Source organism: Stegostoma tigrinum, chromosome 36 (genome assembly GCF_030684315.1).
Source record: "Stegostoma tigrinum isolate sSteTig4 chromosome 36, sSteTig4.hap1, whole genome shotgun sequence".
Classification (NCBI taxonomy): Eukaryota; Metazoa; Chordata; class Chondrichthyes; order Orectolobiformes; family Stegostomatidae; genus Stegostoma; species Stegostoma tigrinum.
This window is the reverse complement of record NC_081389.1, coordinates 22,509,704-22,529,012: the sequence shown is the minus strand read 5'-3', so window position 1 is coordinate 22,529,012 and position 19,309 is coordinate 22,509,704. Positions and strand designations below refer to the sequence as shown.

The 19,309-nt window shown below is 40.7% G+C and overlaps 1 protein-coding gene across 1 annotated transcript in view; it reads left to right on the top strand.

Annotated features, from left to right (window-relative positions):
• The window catches only part of fes (FES proto-oncogene, tyrosine kinase), a 49,520-nt gene extending 30,927 nt beyond the window's left edge, over positions 1–18,593 (top strand). Inside the window, exons 10-19 of the mRNA XM_048520698.2 lie at positions 197–274; positions 2,939–3,148; positions 4,224–4,346; positions 5,210–5,263; positions 8,347–8,465; positions 9,278–9,372; positions 11,809–11,932; positions 12,946–13,103; positions 14,405–14,527; positions 15,301–18,593. Coding sequence (XP_048376655.1) covers positions 197–274; positions 2,939–3,148; positions 4,224–4,346; positions 5,210–5,263; positions 8,347–8,465; positions 9,278–9,372; positions 11,809–11,932; positions 12,946–13,103; positions 14,405–14,527; positions 15,301–15,443 — 1,227 coding nt within the window. The 3' untranslated portion in view covers positions 15,444–18,593. The remainder of the gene's footprint in view (positions 1–196; positions 275–2,938; positions 3,149–4,223; positions 4,347–5,209; positions 5,264–8,346; positions 8,466–9,277; positions 9,373–11,808; positions 11,933–12,945; positions 13,104–14,404; positions 14,528–15,300) is intronic.
• Positions 18,594–19,309: the final 716 nt, after the last annotated feature.

Genomic DNA, 19,309 nt, shown 5'->3' with positions numbered 1-19,309 from the left:
TTATTAAAAATAGTATATTCAGCTACAAATTTCACAGCTCAAAGACTAGAAACTGCAATGGCGTAGTCTCCAATGTTCCCGGCCTCTGAAGCGTGGGAACCCACCACTTTCTTTACAGATGCTGACAGAACATATTGCATGTTTGCAGCATTTCTGAGTCCTCATTTTGTGCTAATGTGTTATTTTTCTTTGAAAGGGAAAAGATAGTGTCAAAGCCTCATCTTTGGAAGCCCTGAAGACACATTTTTCAGGACTGTTCAAACCAAAGTTCAGTGTAAGTGGCATTTTCCCATGAATTCTGAAACATAAGTTTTTTTGGTAGATTTTTTCTACACTGAAGTGTGACTGAATCAAGGGTAGGTGGTGTTATAAATTGAATAGTGGAACATGGCCTCCTCCCATTCTCGTAAGCTTATTGGTTGACAGTGTTCAAAACTGAGTTGTTCAACTTCCCAAATAACCCATTAATCAGGGGGTCATAGAGCCATACAGCATGGAAACACACCCTTTGGTGCAACTCATCCATAATGAGCAGGCATCTTATATTGAATTAGTCCTATTTGCCTGTGTTTGGCCCATATCCCTCTAAACCTTTCCTATTCATGTACCTGTCCAAATGTCTTTTAAATGCTGTAATTGTGCCACCTCTACCACTTATTTTTGCACTTCATTCCATGCACACACCACCATCTTTATGAAAAAGTTGCCCCTCAGGTGTCTTTTAAATCTTTTCCCTCTCACCTTAAACTTATGCCCTCTAGTTTTGGACTGTCCTACCCTTGGAAAAAGACCTTGGCTACTCATGTTATCTATTCCCGTCATGATTTCATAAACTTCTAATAAGGTCACCCCTCAGACTCTGATGCTCCAGGGAAAAATGTCCCGGCCTCGCTTTATAACTCAAGCCCTCTGGTCCTGGCAACATCCTTGCAAGTTCTTTTTTGACCTTCTGGTTAAACAACATCCTTCCTATAGCAGGGTGACCAAAATTTTAGATAGTACTCCAAATGTAGCCTGACCAATGTCTGGTACAGTTGTAACGTGACATCCTAACTCCTGTACTCAATGCTCTGACTGACGAAGGCAAGTGTGCCAAACGTCACCTTCACCACTCCGTCTACCTACAACACCACTTTCAAGGAACTATGAACCTACACCCCTAGTTCCCTCTGTTCGACAACAGTCCCCAGAACATTACCATTAACTATGTAAGTCCTGCCCTGGTTTGCCTTATTAACTAAAATTAAACTTCATCTGACACTTCTCAGCCCATTAGCCTATCTGATCAAGATCTTGTTGCAGTCTGAGATAACTCTCTTCACAGTCTGCTGTACCACCAATTTTGGTGTCAGCCGCAAACTAACTTATCGTATCTCCTATGTATTCACCCAAATTGTTGACGTAAATGACAAATGACAGTGGACTCAGAACCGATCCTTGCAGCACACCACTGCTCACAGGCCTCCAGTCTGAATAACAACCTTCTACCACCACCCTCTGTCTACAACCATCAAGCCAATTTTGTATCCATCGGTTATGTCTCCCTGGATCCCATGTGATTTAACCTTACTAACCAGTCAACCTTGTCTTCAAATAGCTGATTTGATTCAGAACCCAAACTGACCACAGAGAAATCTGGTACAATCCCAAGAGAGTTCAGGCTGATTTTTACCTCCCCTTCACCACAAACAACCTCCTCACCCCACCCACACATACACCAGCCACCTACTGGCTCAGGAGCCCTGGGGCAAATGATTATCATTCCCCTTACTCCCAACCTGCTTCATAATTTTACAATGTTGGCTACATTTACATTTATGGGATTATGAGAATTGGAATATGGAAACATCAAGATATTACTCGGTTGCAAAGGATTCATCATTTGATTGCTTGGAACTGGAAAGTCAAAATATTAAAAGACACTGTGGTCTACTATACTTGCTATTAACAAAACATCTCATGACTTTGGACAGCAGTGTCCAAGCAAAAATTTGTGGAGAGAGCTATTGCTTTAATTGTTGAGTAACGGATCTGGAAAACTCAAATGAATCTATGTTCCTATCACTAGCAACAGCCTCTGGACTGAGGTGCTGAGTGTTTTTCACTGCACACCAGAGGTTTTGGGCATTGGATAAAAATATTTACAAGGATGCAGTACTGTGTCTGTCTCTCTCTGTCTCTCAGTCAGTAAGAGTCAGACCTTGAAGCTGAAAGTAGCACTCTATCTTTCAGTGAAGTGGGTTGAAAAAAGAAACTGAAAGTTTCAAATATCTGGACTCCGAACTGTTTCTTAGCTACATCTGAAATCTCGTCCAAAGACACTTTTTTTATTATTCTGTTACCAATAAAGCTTGTTCAAAGGATTTCAAAGGAACTATAAGAAATAAATTATCTAAATTCACCCCTTGACCTGCAAGGGTGGTTTTTTTGTTTTCCTTTTTGCCTAATATTTTCCCCACCCATAAAAACTCTGCATTGTCACGTATGTCTTTGTCCTTTCTGTGCATAGATGTGTCTTTTAGGGATTCAGGGGGATATAATTTAATGGGGTGACAACCAATTTGTCACTTGTTTAAAAAATGTCTGTCTGTAATAAACAAGTCATTTTTGACTTTAAAAAGCCTGATGAAAATCACTTTTGATCTGGTTGATAATAATGAGAAACAATTTGACCATAGTTGGTGATCGATCCAGATGTTTTGACTTTGGTATGGCTCACACTTCAGTTGTGTTGGATTTCCAATGCACTTCTCCTACCAGAGTCATAACAGGGTAACTACTCTATAGGGAGTTTACTCCAATCACTAACTTTGCACAAAGCTTTGGGTATGTTGTAAACCATAATCCTGTGCTTGAAGGCTACTTCCATTCTCTTTCAAAGACACCATTCTGCCTTTTCATTAAATGATCCTAATGGGATTTATGCTCTTCTTAACAGCTCCCTCCCCTCCTGCCAATTGTACCAGCTGTTCAGAAGCCTCTGTGCCAGCAGACCTGGTATCATGGTGCTATTCCCCGCATGGAAACTCAGCAGCTCCTGATCAATGAGGGTGACTTCCTGGTGAGAGAGAGCCAGAACAAAGGAGAGTATGTTCTGTCCGTGATGTCTGCTGGACAGTGCCGCCATTTTATCATTCAACATGTAGATGTGAGTAACAGAACACTGTAGGGCAACTAGGGTGGTGATCTGTAAATTCCCCTAGACTTTTTATTCCCAGTGGCTGATGTTAAGTAGTTGCTTGATCCTTGGTGTATGGTGAATTACTGCAGCTCTGTGGTGGAAGAGTCATGACTGGAATCGAAATTCCTTGCTTAGAAGAAACAATCAATTGTGGAATTGGGGTGGAAGGTGCCTACTCCACCAACCCTTTCCCATGTCAATGGATGTACATGCACATGTGTGCAGTCATTGGGTGAAGACGTGGGTGAAAAATGGACTGTTTGGGTGTTTTGTGCCTGTGGAGCTATCAGCCGGCAGGAGTCAATAGCAGGTGTTGTAACTTGGCTGAACAGTCTGAGATGCTGGATTTTAGTTCCCCTGTAGAGTCGTGGCTTTGTATCCCAATGCTGCCAAATTCATCAATCACCATTATTGCATGTTAGTCGCATAATCTGAAGGCTGAGTTCAATTCTGACTTGGGGCACAGAAATTTACATCAAGGGGATCATAGGTTATTGGAGGTAGGTGAGAATGTGGAGTATTTAGATCACCTGTTATCAATTTGAATGGAGGAGCAGTCTTTATGGCCTGAGTGACCAACACTTGTCCCTAATTTGCATATTCAAAGTTGGAACTGAGACGATGTGGCCATTTACTTTCAAGAATAGAGGGAGAAAGAGCGTATTTAATGAAGAAAATGAAATCTTACTATAGTTAAATAATCAGTAAGTGGGGTCATTCTGTGTCTTTCCTGTTCAACATTAAGTGTGACATAAATGTACAGTAAGCAAAGTTCTCCAGGCTGTGCGTACTACACCATGTGCATTGTATGTTATGAACAAAATGCGTGTTAACGTGCAATTATAAACATGTCAATGTGGAAACACAGCATTCAGACCGGTCGTCATTGGTATTTAGATTGCAATAGAAAGATTATTACAATCATTTTGAGTTAATACGTACTATGAAAAAAAATTTGACAAATTTCAGCTAACGTTTATACACGTAAAAGCTCTGACTTTTGAATGTGTGAATGTCATTCTCAACTTCTGCTTCTCAACAGTCCCAGTATCGATTTGATGGTGAGAGCTTTCCCACAATCCCTCTCCTCATTGACAACCTTGTAAAAACGAAACAACCTGTCACCAAGAAAACTGGAGCTGTACTGATCAAACCAATTGTTAAGGTATGGGTTAAAATATCATGCCAATTATAAACTCTTGCTCCACTCTCTCCCCACTCTGTTTACCCTGAACCTCCTCCCCACTCAATCTCCCCTCTTCCTTCTCTTACCACTCTCTGTCATGTTTTCCGTCACTCTGTCTTTCTCTTGTATTCTTCCCACTCACATATTCTCTGAGTCTGTCTCTTATGCTTTCTATGTCACAATTTTTTGCTGGTACACTCTCTCATGCTCTCATCATTTTTTTTAAATATCCAACCACCTCCTGGGCTTTGTCTCATGCTTGCATGCTCTCTGTCTCTCATTTTCATTTGTCCTGGATCTGTTGCTTTCTCACATTCAACCTCCTCATCCTAAATACATCTCTCTCACTAATTCTGTCCCTGTCTCTCTTTCTTAAAGAACACACTCCTTCTCTCACAATGTCCATTCCTTCTTCTTTCTCTTGTTCTCTGTCCTTTCCCTTCAGTCTTGCAGTAATGTGCCTTACTAGTTATAATCATTTAGAACTTTACACATTAAGTGAAGAGATAAAGGAACTGTCTCATGTAGTAGTCAGCCAAACACTCACACAACTTCCTGATTTGATTAACTCTGCACAGAGGTAAGTGATCTCAATTTGAATTAATGGTACTGAATGGAGATTACAATTGGTTTAAATGATCCTGCATTAGGAACAAGAATAATCTCAGTGGCCCCACTCCTAATCATTGTCTTACAATAGTAAATTGGACAAAATGTTATGGTCTTTGCAACTGACAAATTTGGAGATTCTCACTGCTTAATCTTCCATATAAACACTTGAGTAAAGCATAGGAGTAACAACAGCTTGGACCTCTGCTCTGATGCTGTACATTTTGTTACAGGATAAATGGGTACTGGACCATGAAGATGTCCTGATAGGAGATCGCATCGGGCGAGTAAGTAACTACATGACTGATAATACTTAGAGAATCCCATTCTCCTCCATGGTCAAACTGTATAAAATTGATATGTGTCTTCCTTTCCCAAAAGCTCAGTTATGAATTAATGCATAGCTTTACAGATAAGGGAAGACCCAACAATGATCCCACAGTTGAAATGCCTGCTGCTGCTGCTCTTGGTGCTTGGGTGAAGAAAACTGTTGTTTCATATGGAGCTGTTGTGTACACGCACTTGGGCCCCTGCACGCACTCTTGATACCTCAGAGACTGCACCATTACAAGGCTGTTTGGAAATCATAGGAACAGAGTAGGCCATTCAATCCCTCAAGCGAGATTATGGCTGATCTATGGCCTAACTCCATATACCTGGTTTTGGCCCATATCCCTTAATACCTTTTGCCAAACAAAACTTTATCCATTTCAGATTTAAAATTAACAACTGATCTAGCAAGACTATCATTTATGGCAGAGTTCCAAACATCTACCAAGCTTCTTAACATCTCTCCTGAATGGTCTGGCCCTAATTCTCAGACTATAACTCTTAGTTCTAGAATCTCCAACCAGTGGAAATAGTTTACCTTTATCTACGTTTTTTTATTAATATCCTGAAGACTGAAAAAGAAATAGGTTGTGTAGTCTTTTCGTCATAACTTAGCCGCTGAAGTCCAGGTATCATTCTTGTAAACCGACACTGTCCTCTCTCCAAGGCCAATATATCCTTCCCACAGCATAGTACCCAGATTTGCTGATACACCCCCTGGAGTACTAACTGGAGTTTTGTATAACTGCAGCATAACTTCTGCATCCTTGTACTCCAGTCCCCTAGATATGAAGGCCAGCATTCCATCAGCTTTCTTGATTACTTTCTGTACCTGTTTATGACATTTTAAAGATCTATGCACTGAAAGCCTTAAGTCTGTTTGGACATCTGCTGTATTTAACATTATACCAAATAGAAAGCATCCTGATCTATCCTTTAATGGTCCAAAATGAATAGTCTCTTACTGCCATCATCTCGCACAATCACTTTAACTATCGATGTCTCTGTATAATTTTATATTGTCACTTACACTGTCTACAGTGCCACCTAAATTTGTGACAGCAGAAAATTTAGGTATGATTTTCTATGCCATTATTTAAGTCATTAATAAATAACGTGAATTACTGAGATCTTAACTCAGATGTAGGACAAGGATCACATCCTACCAATATGAGTAACTACCCATTTTCTCTGCTTTCTGTTGCCTGCCACTCAACCAATTTCCCAGCCGTGCCAGTAATTTACTCTTAATTCCATGGGCTTCTATCTATGTTAACAATCATTTATGTGGGACTTTATCAAATGCATTCTGGAAATCCATATAAACAACATCTATAGATATTCCCTTGTCTACTACCTTAGTTACCTCTTCAAACACTTCAGTGAGATTTGGAGGCATAACCTACCCGTCAAGAATCCTTGCTGGGTCATCTTGATTAATTAAAAATTTCAAAGTATTCAGTTACCATTGATTATAGACTCCAACAATTTCCCCACCACAGACATTAGACTTACTGGTCTGTAATTCCTTCAATTTCCTCTTTCATTCTTCCTTTTTAAAAAAAGTGGCATGTGTGCAATTTTCCAATCCAGACGGATGACTTCTGTATCTAGAGAACTCTGAAAGATTATAGTTAGGGTGTCTACAATGTGCTCCCCTAGTTCCTTTAACATCTCAGATGGAAACCGTCGGGTCCTGGGGATTTGTCACTCTTTAATTCCATTAACTTCCTCGTTATCGATATTTTATTTTATTTTATTTTATTTTATTTTGTTCAGTCCCTGTTCCTGAACCACTATTAATTTATACAGGATTTCCAGCAAGCTATCCTTTTTTCCAACTGTAAATACTGAAATAAAGTAATTATTCATTTTGTCTGCCATTTTCCCACAGTCACAGACGATATATTCACTTTCTTTCACGAGCCAACATTGTTCCTGCTTTTCCTTGATCATCTTCCATGACGTGATCTCATTCTTAACCCTGCTGTCGCATATCCTAATACGTACCATATTCCCTTCTCCCATCATCCCTGTGGTCTCTGACCTGCATTGACTCTGAGTCAGGATCCTCAATGTTAAAATTCCCATTTTTTTTTCAATCTGTCCATGGTTTCATCTGTCTGGCTAACCTCCTCCAACCCCTCAACTCTCTGAGATCTCTGCACTCATTGGCAGGTATGCCATCAGTAGTCTGAGCCCCTCAAGTTCCGTCCTTTAACCTCATCTCCTCTTCTAAATTGCTCTTTAAAACATACTTCTGTGACAAATATGTTATACCCATAAGAATGCCGCTTTATGTGGCTCATATATTAAATTTTGTCTCATAACATTCCTGTGAGAATTTTTACTGCTTTTAAAGTGTGATCTAAATGCAAACCATTCTTGTTAGTGGAATGGATGTTGCTGCTTCTGAATGCATTATTTTAGGTGATAGTGGAAGGAAGGGTGAGTGGTGGGTGTTGATGGCTTTCATCATCTTTCATCAGCCATAACAAACAGCATCAGAAGTAGAGCATTCAGCACAATGAGGCTGTTTGGTCATTCAATATAATCATAGCAGTAATGCCTGTTTCCTACCTGTCCACCTACAACTCTTGATTCACTTGTAAATCAAAAATCTGTCTAACGCAGGCTTGAATATATTGAGTGACCCAGGCTCCATTGCTTTGGGGAGAATTCCAAAGATTAGAGAACCAGGGGTTCATTTCTTCAAAATAAGGGATCGCCCATTTAAGACCAAGATAGTGAGAATGTGAATCTTTGGAATTCTCTTCATCAAAAGACAATGGAAACAGATCCCCTGAATGTTTTTAAGGCAGCAGTGTTTAGACTTTTGATGATTAAGGAAACAAAAAAATTGTGAGGACAGGCAGGAATGAAGTGTAATCAGATCAACATGATCTTATTGAATAATGGAGCATGCTTATTTGTAACAACTCTCTTGGGAGATAAATTTCTTCTTACCCTCATCTTAATGGAGGACTCTATTTTTAAGCTGTGCCCTTAATTAAACTAAACTAAAATCTTTCTGATGCAGGGTAACTTTGGTGAGGTGTTCAGCGGGAGGATGAGGAATGACAATACTCTGGTGGCTGTGAAGATGTGCCGTGAAAATCTGCCTGCTGATCAGAAGAATAAGTTCTTGATGGAGGCCAGGTCAGTACTAGTGTAACTACCACAGGATCATAGACTGAACAAACAATGACACAAACAAAGCCAAAGTGACCAAGCTATTTCCTTGATTAACCCTTCACACAGTGCTGTTGTCAAAGATGCTACAGTAGTGCCTGATTGAAGATGTTATAGTGATGTTTAAATACATTTTAGAACAAGAATCACCAATGTGTGTTTACGACCACTGGTTTGGGGTTTTATGGAAGACTGGGCTCAACAGATCAAAGGAATCTTTTACTGTCCAGCACTGAGAGTGTCCATTCATTGGTGTCTAGCACTGAGAATGACCATTCATTGTTACCCAGCAAAAATGTGAGTAATTTGAACTGTTTTAATCTGAATGGGAGACTTTGTAAAATCTACCAGATCACTATATAGAGGCAAAATGAAACAGTCTATTTACAGTTATCAAGGGGCATACAACAAGAATATCTTGATACAAGACCAGACGTTTAGCGGAGGGCACAAGGAGAAAGACAGAAATGCATAGTTAGTGATTGAAACTGAGACTATGTCAATATTGAAGGATGATGATTGAGCAAAGGAGGAATGAAGGATACAGTAGGTAGCATCCCTACTCTGGGTTCCACTCGAGCACTTGTTGGCCATGAAAGGAGTGTTTGTGAGGTTGACAAGCCAAAGAATACTTCCAACATTTTCCTAATGTTCCTTAAAGGGAAATTAGTTGTGTGAAGATAAAATATAAACAAACAGTTCTGACTGACAGTTCAGTTTCTAAAAGCTGTTAAAGAAAACAATGCTCCCTTAACATTGTTTCCATAACTATTTTTCAGAATCTTGAAACAGTATGATCATCCGAACATTGTCAGGCTGATAGGAGTCTGTACTCAGAAACAGCCCATTTATATCGTCATGGAGCTGGTGCAAGGTGAGAAAGTCAGGCACTGGCTAACTACAATAAAAAGTGGAGTAGATAAAGATGTTTTGTCCATTTCTTACAGAGATTGTCCACAATCTGCTCCATCACCTCTGACATCATAATGACATGTTAGAACACTCAGCAGTCCACACTCAAACGTAACAAGACCTGAACAATATCCAAGTTTGGGTTGACAGGTGCAAATAACATTTATGCCTCACAACTTCCATGCAATGAATTTCTTCCACAAGAGATAATCTAATCATCACTCCTTAACATTCAATGGCATTGTCATCTCTTAACCCCCACTATCAATATCTTTGGGTTTGCCATTGACCAGAAACTGAACTGGCCTAGTCATATAGTCAGAGGTTAGAAATCTTGCAGCGAGTAACTTACCTCCTGACCCCCCAAAACCTGCCAATTATCTACAAGGCACAAGTTAGGAGTATAATGGAATACTTCAATTTGCTTGGATGAGTGCCACTCCAACAACACTCAAGAAGCTTGACACCAAAACAAAGCAGCCCACATGATTGGCACCATATCCACAAACATTCACTAGCTCCTTCACAAGATATGCTGCATAAATTCACTAAGGTTCCTTCCAAACCCACAACTATTAACATCTAGAAGAAGAGAGGTAGCAGGTACAGGGGAACCCCCAAGTTCCCTGCCAAGCCACTCATTGCCCAAACTTGGGAATATATTGCCATTTCTTTGGTGTTGCTGGGTCAACACTCTCCTTAATGCCATTCTGGCTCTATATACATCAAATGAACTGTGGTGGTTCAAGAAGGCAGCTCACCATGTTTCTTGTGGCAACTAGAGATGAGCAATACATATTGGTCCAGCCAGCAATACCCACATTCCCTCACTTTCCCCAGTAGCGCAACAATTTTATTTCCTTCAAATGCCCATTCACTTTCTCTCAAAATCATCTATTTCCTCGCCTTCCAATATGGTCACAAGTAGAGAGTCCCAGGTCATCACCATTCACTGTGTAAATATGTTCTTCACGTTTCCCCCTGCACCTCTCGCTCAAAACTTTCAATCTGTATTACCTTATATCTGTACAGTCAGCTAACAGACAGAAAGCAAAGCTTTCCCTTATCAAACCTGCCATCATCTTATATTATCAAATGTCCCCTCAATCTCCTTTGCTCCAGGGAGAAGAACCCCACTTCTCCAACCAAACAGTGTTGTTAAAATCCCTGTCCAATGTGGTTGACTCAGAATTGCCCTCTGCAATGGCTATTCAAGGGGAATTAGGAATGGATAACAAATGCTGATTTTGCCAGCAATGTCCACATCCCCTGAAAAAAATAACAGGGGAAAAGTAGTATAAAGAGTTTGTCTTTTGAGGTAAGTTGAGCCTGCATCTATTAGCGTTCAGAAAAATTAGATGTCATCTTATAGAAACATGAGATCCTGACACGTTTTGACAGAGGTGGAAGCTGCTGTTTATGGGATAGACTAAAACTGGGGAACACAGTTTAAAAAAATTATAGGTCTCTCAGTTAAGATAGCGATGAAGAGAAAAGTTTGCTCTGAGGACTATTTGGTTTTGGAATTCTCTTCCCCAATTAGCAATGGAGACTGAGTGAATGTCTTAAAAATATTCAGAGATAGATAGATTCTCGATTAACAAGGTGGTAAAGAGATATCAGATAATAGACAGGTGTTGAGGCCACTATTCAATCAGCCATGATCTTATTGAATGGTAGAGTAGATTTAAGAAGCCCCATGGTCTATGCCTCCTAATTCATAAATTCATGACTCAATGACCCAGATTTTCTGATGGTTATTCATTCTTCCAGTGTCGATGGGAGTTGTGCAGGAGGACACCATAAAATTCCCATTGTATCAGGCTCTGAAGGAACAGCCTGAGAAATTGATTCAGCTGGGCATTTACTTCATGATTGAAATTCTCCTCCATTTAAATCAGAGCATTCATATATTAATACTCTCACTCTTTATGAGCTATTCAAATGACCCCCAAGGTAGCTCTCACTCTCCCAAACAGACCATCTGCCAAATACACCTACATACCCCCGTCCCTAACCTAAAATTCTCTACCCTGGAACCAAATACTGTAGCCCTGCCCCAGACCCAATACTTCAACCCTTCCCTTTCAGGAGCCACTCCCCTCTTCCCCCATTTGGACTTGCCTCTGCCTCTGCCCCGTGTGACTTTGCCAATCATTGGAAAATTTAGCCGATTTGTATTGTAAGCAGTAAAATTTGAAATAACATTGGACCATGCTGGAAATACTCAGAAGATCAGGCAACAGTGATAAAGAGAGAAAGAGAGTTAATGTTTCAGGCCAATTACCTTAACAGAATTGTAAGATGTTAGCGATGTCATCAAAGTGTTGATTATACTAGCAAATCATTCACGCTTCAAGAAAAAAAACCTTTTTAACTTGAAAACTTCTCAATTCAGGAGGGGATTTCTTGACATTTTTACGCAACGAAGCAAATCATTTTAGCACAAAAGACCTGATAAAGATGGCAGAGAATGCTGCTGCTGGGATGGCCTATTTGGAAAGCAAGCATTGTATCCATAGGTGAGTTCAGAAATATCTTTGAAAACCGCTCTGACTATGCAGTAGCATGGAGTCATGGAATGGATTCATTGGTAATTCGATTGTTGGTATCTGTCACTCTGTTTATTTCTTTATCCTCTCCCACTCCTGAAGATAATGACCTGATAGAGAAGGTTGATGGATAGACAGTGAATTCAGCTAGATCCCCCACAGTACTTTTCCCCTAATGATTATTTTTCATCAAGGAGATTTGACATTCAAATGTTGGTTAGCTGTCCAATTGCTGTAAATTTCACAGTCAACGCCAGCCCTGCTCTCTCACTTTACTGCAGCCTGAAAGTAGAAGTGCAAATTTAGGCAAAATGTCACTCCATTTTCATATTCCCAGGACAGTGGGGGTCAATTTTACTTTATACATGATGTGGAGGTGCCAGTGTTGGACTAGGGTGGACAAGGTCAGAAATCACATCCTCCAGCAGTGGAGTGACCTTTGATCTTTTACTTATAAATTCCGTGCCTGATTCTGCGTCTCTCACTCCCACCGAGAAGGAATAAGACTCCAAACGCTTGTGTTTTCAAACAAACCTGTTGAACTATAACCTGGTGTCGTGTGTGATTTCTGGCCTTGGTTTATACAGCCACCTTGTGTTGACTAGCTAAATGAGTGAGATGAGACCTGTGAACAACAATGTTAAGAAAAAGATATAGAGGCATAAGAGAAGGACACTTGCTTCAACTTGGTGGAATTCATTACACTTCAGAATCTTGGCTGACACTGCTGGGGAGTATTTTATGGAGAGCAACATTTGGAAATGCCATTTAAGATATGGCATTAAATCTAGGCCCTGCTGTGCTCTGACGAGTGAATATAGAAGATCCCACAGCATTATTCTGAAGAAGGACGAGGGAATTCTCCCTAATGTCCTCCCTAAAATTGGTATCACAAAAAGAGTCATGGTCCTTTCTTTAACAGGTGTTTGTGTGACCTTTCTGTGCACAAACTTAAACTAAAGTTGATTTGGATTATATTACAGAGATCTGGCAGCCAGGAACTGCTTGGTTTCAGAGAAAAATGTTCTGAAAATTAGTGATTTTGGGATGTCTCGTGAGGAAGAGGATGGAGTATACTCCTCGACTGGAGGAATGAAACAAATTCCAATCAAGTGGACGGCACCTGAGGCTCTCAATTATGGTACATCCTAGGTTTTACAGTTCAGCAAAACCAGGGCTAGTTTATTTTAATGAGTGTGAGTGTTACTGCGTGAAGTAAGGTATGTTAGTCTGACACTGCAAAGTGTGCTCAGAAGCTAACCATCCATTCAATCTGGAAGAATGATAGCATAGTTGTAATGTCATTGGACTAGCAATCCAAAGATTGCTACTCCCAGATAATATTCTACGGATAATAAAATGTGAGGCTGGATGAACACAGCAGGCTAATATTCTACGGACATGGGTTCAAATCATGACATGTTACAACATGTCTGGGGCACGTGGGCCTTGAATTATGAATTTCTGACCCACTGATATAAGTTCCATTTAAACTAATTAGCAATATCCAGAGGTGAAAGTTTAACTTGCTAGCTTCCATTAAAAACCCATCCTATACGCCAATGTCCCTTTGGAAAGGAAATTTGCTGTACTTGATCTGTCCTACGTGTGACTCACCACTTTGAGCAATACATAGGGCAGTTAAGAGATCAGTGACAAAGGTTGGCCTTGCCATTGACGTCAACATCCCAAGAGCAAGTAATGAAGTATGTCAAGACCAATGTTGTCTGCACATCAGTGAGTGCCTAGAACTGACCAACAGTCCAAGTTGATATTTTTGTCTCCCTCCCATTGGAGCCTCTCATACTAATGAAACATTGTGAGAGTGACTTAATCCCACATATATCATCGGGGGATCAAGGTGACTGCTCCTGTGATATTTATTCAGTTTCTTTTGCAGCTAAACCTGGAAAATCAGAGGAGGTCATTATGTTTCCCATTATTTTGTTTATGTTTCAGGAAAGGAAACAGTTACAGTGGGGGGGGCATACAGCCTGACTTCTTGGCGCAACAGTTCAAAATGGGTGACAGAAACCCAGCAGTTGATAACATCAGTGGGGATGGGATGTAAAATTTGCCTGCCAGCTCACTCCAACTGTGTCTGTGTGTGTGCCCAGAACAAGGGGGTGAAACATTAAAATTACAGCATGACTAGCATCGGTAATATTAGGAAGCATTTCTTCACACAAAGGGAAGTGGATTGAAATCTAGAATCTCTGTCCCTCTGCAAAAGAAAAACTCTGGAGGCAGGTGCAATTGAAAATTTAAAAACTGAGATTGATAGATTATCTGAGGAGATTTAGTGTTAACGGAACCAGGATTGATGGAGTTCCAATGTAGATTTCACGTGGCTTAGTTGAGGGCTGACATTCTGGAACAGGCCTGCTGTTCTGAGACAGATTGTGCACCGTATAAATCTCTGCTTCTGTTCATTTATCACAGGACGGTTCACAACTGAGAGTGACATCTGGAGTTATGGGATACTGCTATGGGAGACATTCAGTCTAGGTTCAACACCATACCCAACCATGACAAATCAACAAACTCGAGAGGAGGTTGAACAAGGTGAAAGTCAATGCAAAATGAAATTCAAGTAATAAGAATACGTAAAAATACACTGGGCACAATAAATAGGTCTTCTCCATTTAATTAAACAACAATTTGCTTGGTTCCCTTCACACTTTCTCCTTGCTGGTGTTTTGGACAATGTAGTAGCAAATTTACTCCTCTTCCAACCCCATACTGTCCCTGCCCTAGTGTTTGATTGGATAGTATAGAGGGAACTTTACTCTTTATCTAACCTCTACCTGTTTTGGAGTATTTGAAGAATACATTGGGAAGCCCAAAACAGGAATTATTCCATTTTCCTGTGTTATTGTTGAGAAATTGGCCCTTTGGCCCAACAAGTCCACACCACCCCTTGAAGCATCCCACCCAGACTCATCCCCCTATAACCCACACACCCCTGAAAACTATGGGCAATTTAGCATGGCCAATCCACCTAACCTGCACATCTTTGGACTGTGGGAGGAAACCGGAGCACCCGGAGGAAACCCACGCAGACACCGGGAGAATGTGCAAAATTCACACAGACAGTTCTCCGAGGCTGGAATTGAACCCAGGTCCCTGGCGCTGTGAGGCTGCAGTGCTAACCACTGAGCCACCGTGCCGCCCCAAACCTGTTGTCTCCTAGTCTCAGACGTGGATGATGTCTTTGAGGGATATGAGCGACCACGTTTGCAGACACCAGAAATAGCTCCTCAAAGACAAGTGAAAAAACATTGGGAGATGGGGAGATCTATTGCTGATCCACTAATTGATTTATTCCTTGTCTCTAGGCTATCGACTCAGTGCTCCTGATTCTTGCCCAGATGAGATTTACAGTATTATGTGTCGCTGTTGGCAGTATGATCCAAAGAAGCGCCCAAATTTCAGCACCATTCACCAGGAGCTTGTGGCTCTCAGGAAAAAATGGAAGTGAAACTGAAAACAATTTCCTTTGTAAACCATGTTCCAACTGCCCTCAGTGTATCAACATTAACAAGATTAGGAGTAACACCATATGTTTAATTTATCACCTGAGGGATGGCTAGCCTCGTTAGCTATGCTCAAAACCAAAGAATGAATTAATAAATTATTTCCACCATGTTTTTTTTTAATGTAGACCATCCAAACACAATCAACTTCTCACAGGGAATGGAGAGAGACTAATACTCCCTTTACGCTGATCTGACACTGTTTCAGATGAAATGCCAATGACACTGAACGTAGAACGTAACACAGGCCCTCTGGCCCTGATGTTGCACCAACCTGTGAAACCAATCTGAAGCCCATCCAACCTATACTATTCCATTATCATCCATATGTTTATCCAATGACCGTTTAAATGCCCTTAAACTTGGCGAGTCTACTACTGCTGCAGGCAGGACATTTCATGCCCTTACTACTCTCTGAGTAAAGAACCTACCTTTGACAACTGTCCTACATCTATCACCCCTCAATTTAAAGCTATGTCCCCTCATGCTAGCCATCATCATACGAGGAAAAAGGCTCTCACTGCCCACACTATCTAATCCTCTGATCATCTTGTATGTCTCTATTAAGTCGCCTCTTGACCTTCTTCCCTCTAACGAAAACAGCCTCAAGTCCCTCATCTTTTCTTCATAAGACCTTTTCTCCATGCCAGGCCACATCCTGGTAAATCTCCTCTGCACCCTTTCCAATGCTTCCACATCCTTCCTGTTATGCGGCAATCAGAGATGTATGCATTACTCCAAGTGCGGCCGCACCCAGAGTTATGTACAGCTGCAACATGACGTCATGGCTCCGAAACTCAAACCCTCTACCAATAAAACGTAACACACGGTACACTTTCTGAACAACCCCATCAACCTGGGTGGCAGCTTTCAGTGATCTATGTACATGGACACCAAGATCCCTCTGCTCATCCGCACTACCAAGAATCTTACTATTGGCCGAGTCCTCTGTATTCCTGTTACTCTTTCCAAAGTGAATCACCTCACACTTATCCACATTAAACTCCATTTGCCACCCCTCAGTCCAGCTGTGCAGCTTATCTATGTCCCTCTGTAACCTGCAACATCCTTCTGCACTTTCCACAACTCTACCGACTTTAGTGTCATCTGCAAATTTGCTAACCCATCCTTCTACGCCCTCATCCAGGATATTTCTAAAAATGACAAACAGCAGTGGCCCCAAAACAGACCCTTGCAGTACATCACTATTAACTGAACTCCAGGATGAACATTTCCCATCAACCACCACCTTACAGCTTCTTACAACTACCCAATTTCTGATCCAAACCGTTAAGTCACCCTCAATCCCATGCCTCCATATTTTCTGCAATAGCCTACCATGGAGAACTTTATCAAAAGCTTTACTAAAATCCATATACACCACATCAAGCGCTTTACCCTCATCATTTTCCCAACCTTCCATCCCTAGTAGGAACTGGAATGAGGCCACCTACACATAATTTACAAAATGCTCCTAACAGACAAGGGGAATTTTAAAAAAATTCATCAAATGTGAGCTTTACTGGCTGGGCCAGCAATGAATGTTCATCCCTAATGGTGGTGGTGAGGCGCCTTCTTGAACCATTGCAATCTATTTGGTTTAGGTAGCCATACAATGCTGTTAGGGAAGGAGTTCTAGGGTTTTGAATTGGTGACTGATGGAACAGCAGTATATTTCCAAGGATGGCGAGTGGCTTGGAGGGAAACTCTTCCCCCCAACCCATGTTCTAATCGAAGGGATCGTGGACTTAGCAGGAAAGATTACTCAGTGTATCCACCAACTGATGTTGGAATAAGACCACAAAGATTCAGTCACCAATAAGCTCTGTACAACAGTGTCTCTCAGGGTTAAATTTATTAATGATAGCAAAAGAAATCTCTTCACCAATGTTTCCATTCCCCAGCACGAAGTCTGTACTACAAGAAGCAATTGGATATAAATAAAAAAGGATTTCTTGTTACTTTGGAAAAATTTTGAGTATTATGGTAATTTTCTTCCCGTTGCTAACATGGAAAAGGCCCAAGCAAAATAGAATCACAGAATTGTTACAGCATAGAAGAGGCTGTTCAGCCTATCATGTCGCCGCTGATTTTCCAAATGAGCATTTCACTGAATGCCATTCTTATGCTTCTCTGTTTAATGTCCTCCCTCCTGCAATTTTATCGAAACTGCTTTTTCTACTCCTGACTGGGAGCTACAGGTAACAATCCCAATCTGTTACCTCATCCTGATTGGTCACAGGGCTTCACACTTAAAGGCTACTTAACTCATCTACCCCACTGCCCCCATTTAACAGCACTGATAGTCAATCGGAATCACTGGGCTAATGGTCAAACGGCTGATCCAGAGACACAGTTTATCACTGGCACATAGGTGTGTGCACACACAAACACTCCCATTGCTGTGTCACCTGTTGGACTGCAGTTTGAGCCTGGTTTACCAGCTCACACTTGTAAGCAGCTGAACCACTGTCCTTGGGATAATTAGTAGACCACCCTTGTTAAAATGGGAAAGGTTTGCCATTGCCTAACCTGGATGCAGACAATTCTAATGTCTATGCTAACTGAACTTGAATTATTTTGGAATTAATTATCCCCAGTGTTTGAAGTCAATCCTTTAAGGGATGTTGAAACTATGGCCTCAGACCAATTGCCACCCTTCAACACTAGCAAACCAATTCAGGCAGCTTTGTTAAATTTGTGCTTGAACTATTTGGATTTTAAGGTGCTGTAGGTTTGAAAAGATCAGTTCTTAATACCATTTATCTCATTGATGTTAAAATCGGAACATAGGTCTGTTTGTATCTATTGGAGTTTTATGGGAACATGACTGAAACTTCGTGGCCTTCTAATTATTTTTGTTCTTTCGTGGGATGTGACTTTACATGTTGCTGGCTAGGCCAGCTTTTATTGCTCATCAGAAGGTGATGGTGAGCCACCTCCTTGGAACTGCTGCAATCGTGTGGTCTCTGGCATGCTTTGTGTCAATTTGGGATATGGTGACAGAAACCTCAACTGCCCCTGCCATTATATTCTACTGTGAAAATGCACCACAGAAATATCTATCAAGTACTGCTGTTTTAATGAAGCTTAAATTGGGCTATAAATTATTTAGTTTTTACATGGAATGGTTTTTTATAGTGTACAGTGAAATAAACAGCAATGGTCTAATTAATTATTTTGTTCACTAAATTGGTATCTAATGCTTTTGATAATTGAGTTAGGGGTTATTAGCCTCTGCTTCAGATTGATTACGCTGATAAAATGGAGTGGACTTGGAGTCTCTAGTGATCAGATACACTTCAGGGAGACCATTCAGCCCATCCATCACAGAGGTGCTACATTTCTGTATCAGGTTCAACTATCTGTTCAAGAAGTTTTAGAACATCCACTATGTCCTAATAACCAGTCCTTTCATGAAGGCTAAAATCACCTCCAATAAACTGCTTCAACAATTTGTTTCACTATAATCCAAAAAGTAATTTCCTGTCCATGAAGTGCTTTGGACAGTGCACGTGACAAGTTGATGTGGCAATAAAGCAATTTAGATTTTATACTATTGCTAAACTACCAGAGAATAAAGTGAGTATCAAAAACAAGAATTAGGTAATGCTAAAGTGAAGCAGAACAAGGTATTTCTGAAGAGATTCTCTCTCTCTCTATTTGTCAAATTGGTTGTGATACCAGTTTCAGGCTATTTACAACGTTGACTGCAGGAGGAAAACAGAAAATGAACCACCGAGTTTGCCTAAGGGGTCTTGAATGACTGAATGCTGCTCCATGCATCTACAACATATTTTTAAAAATCTCA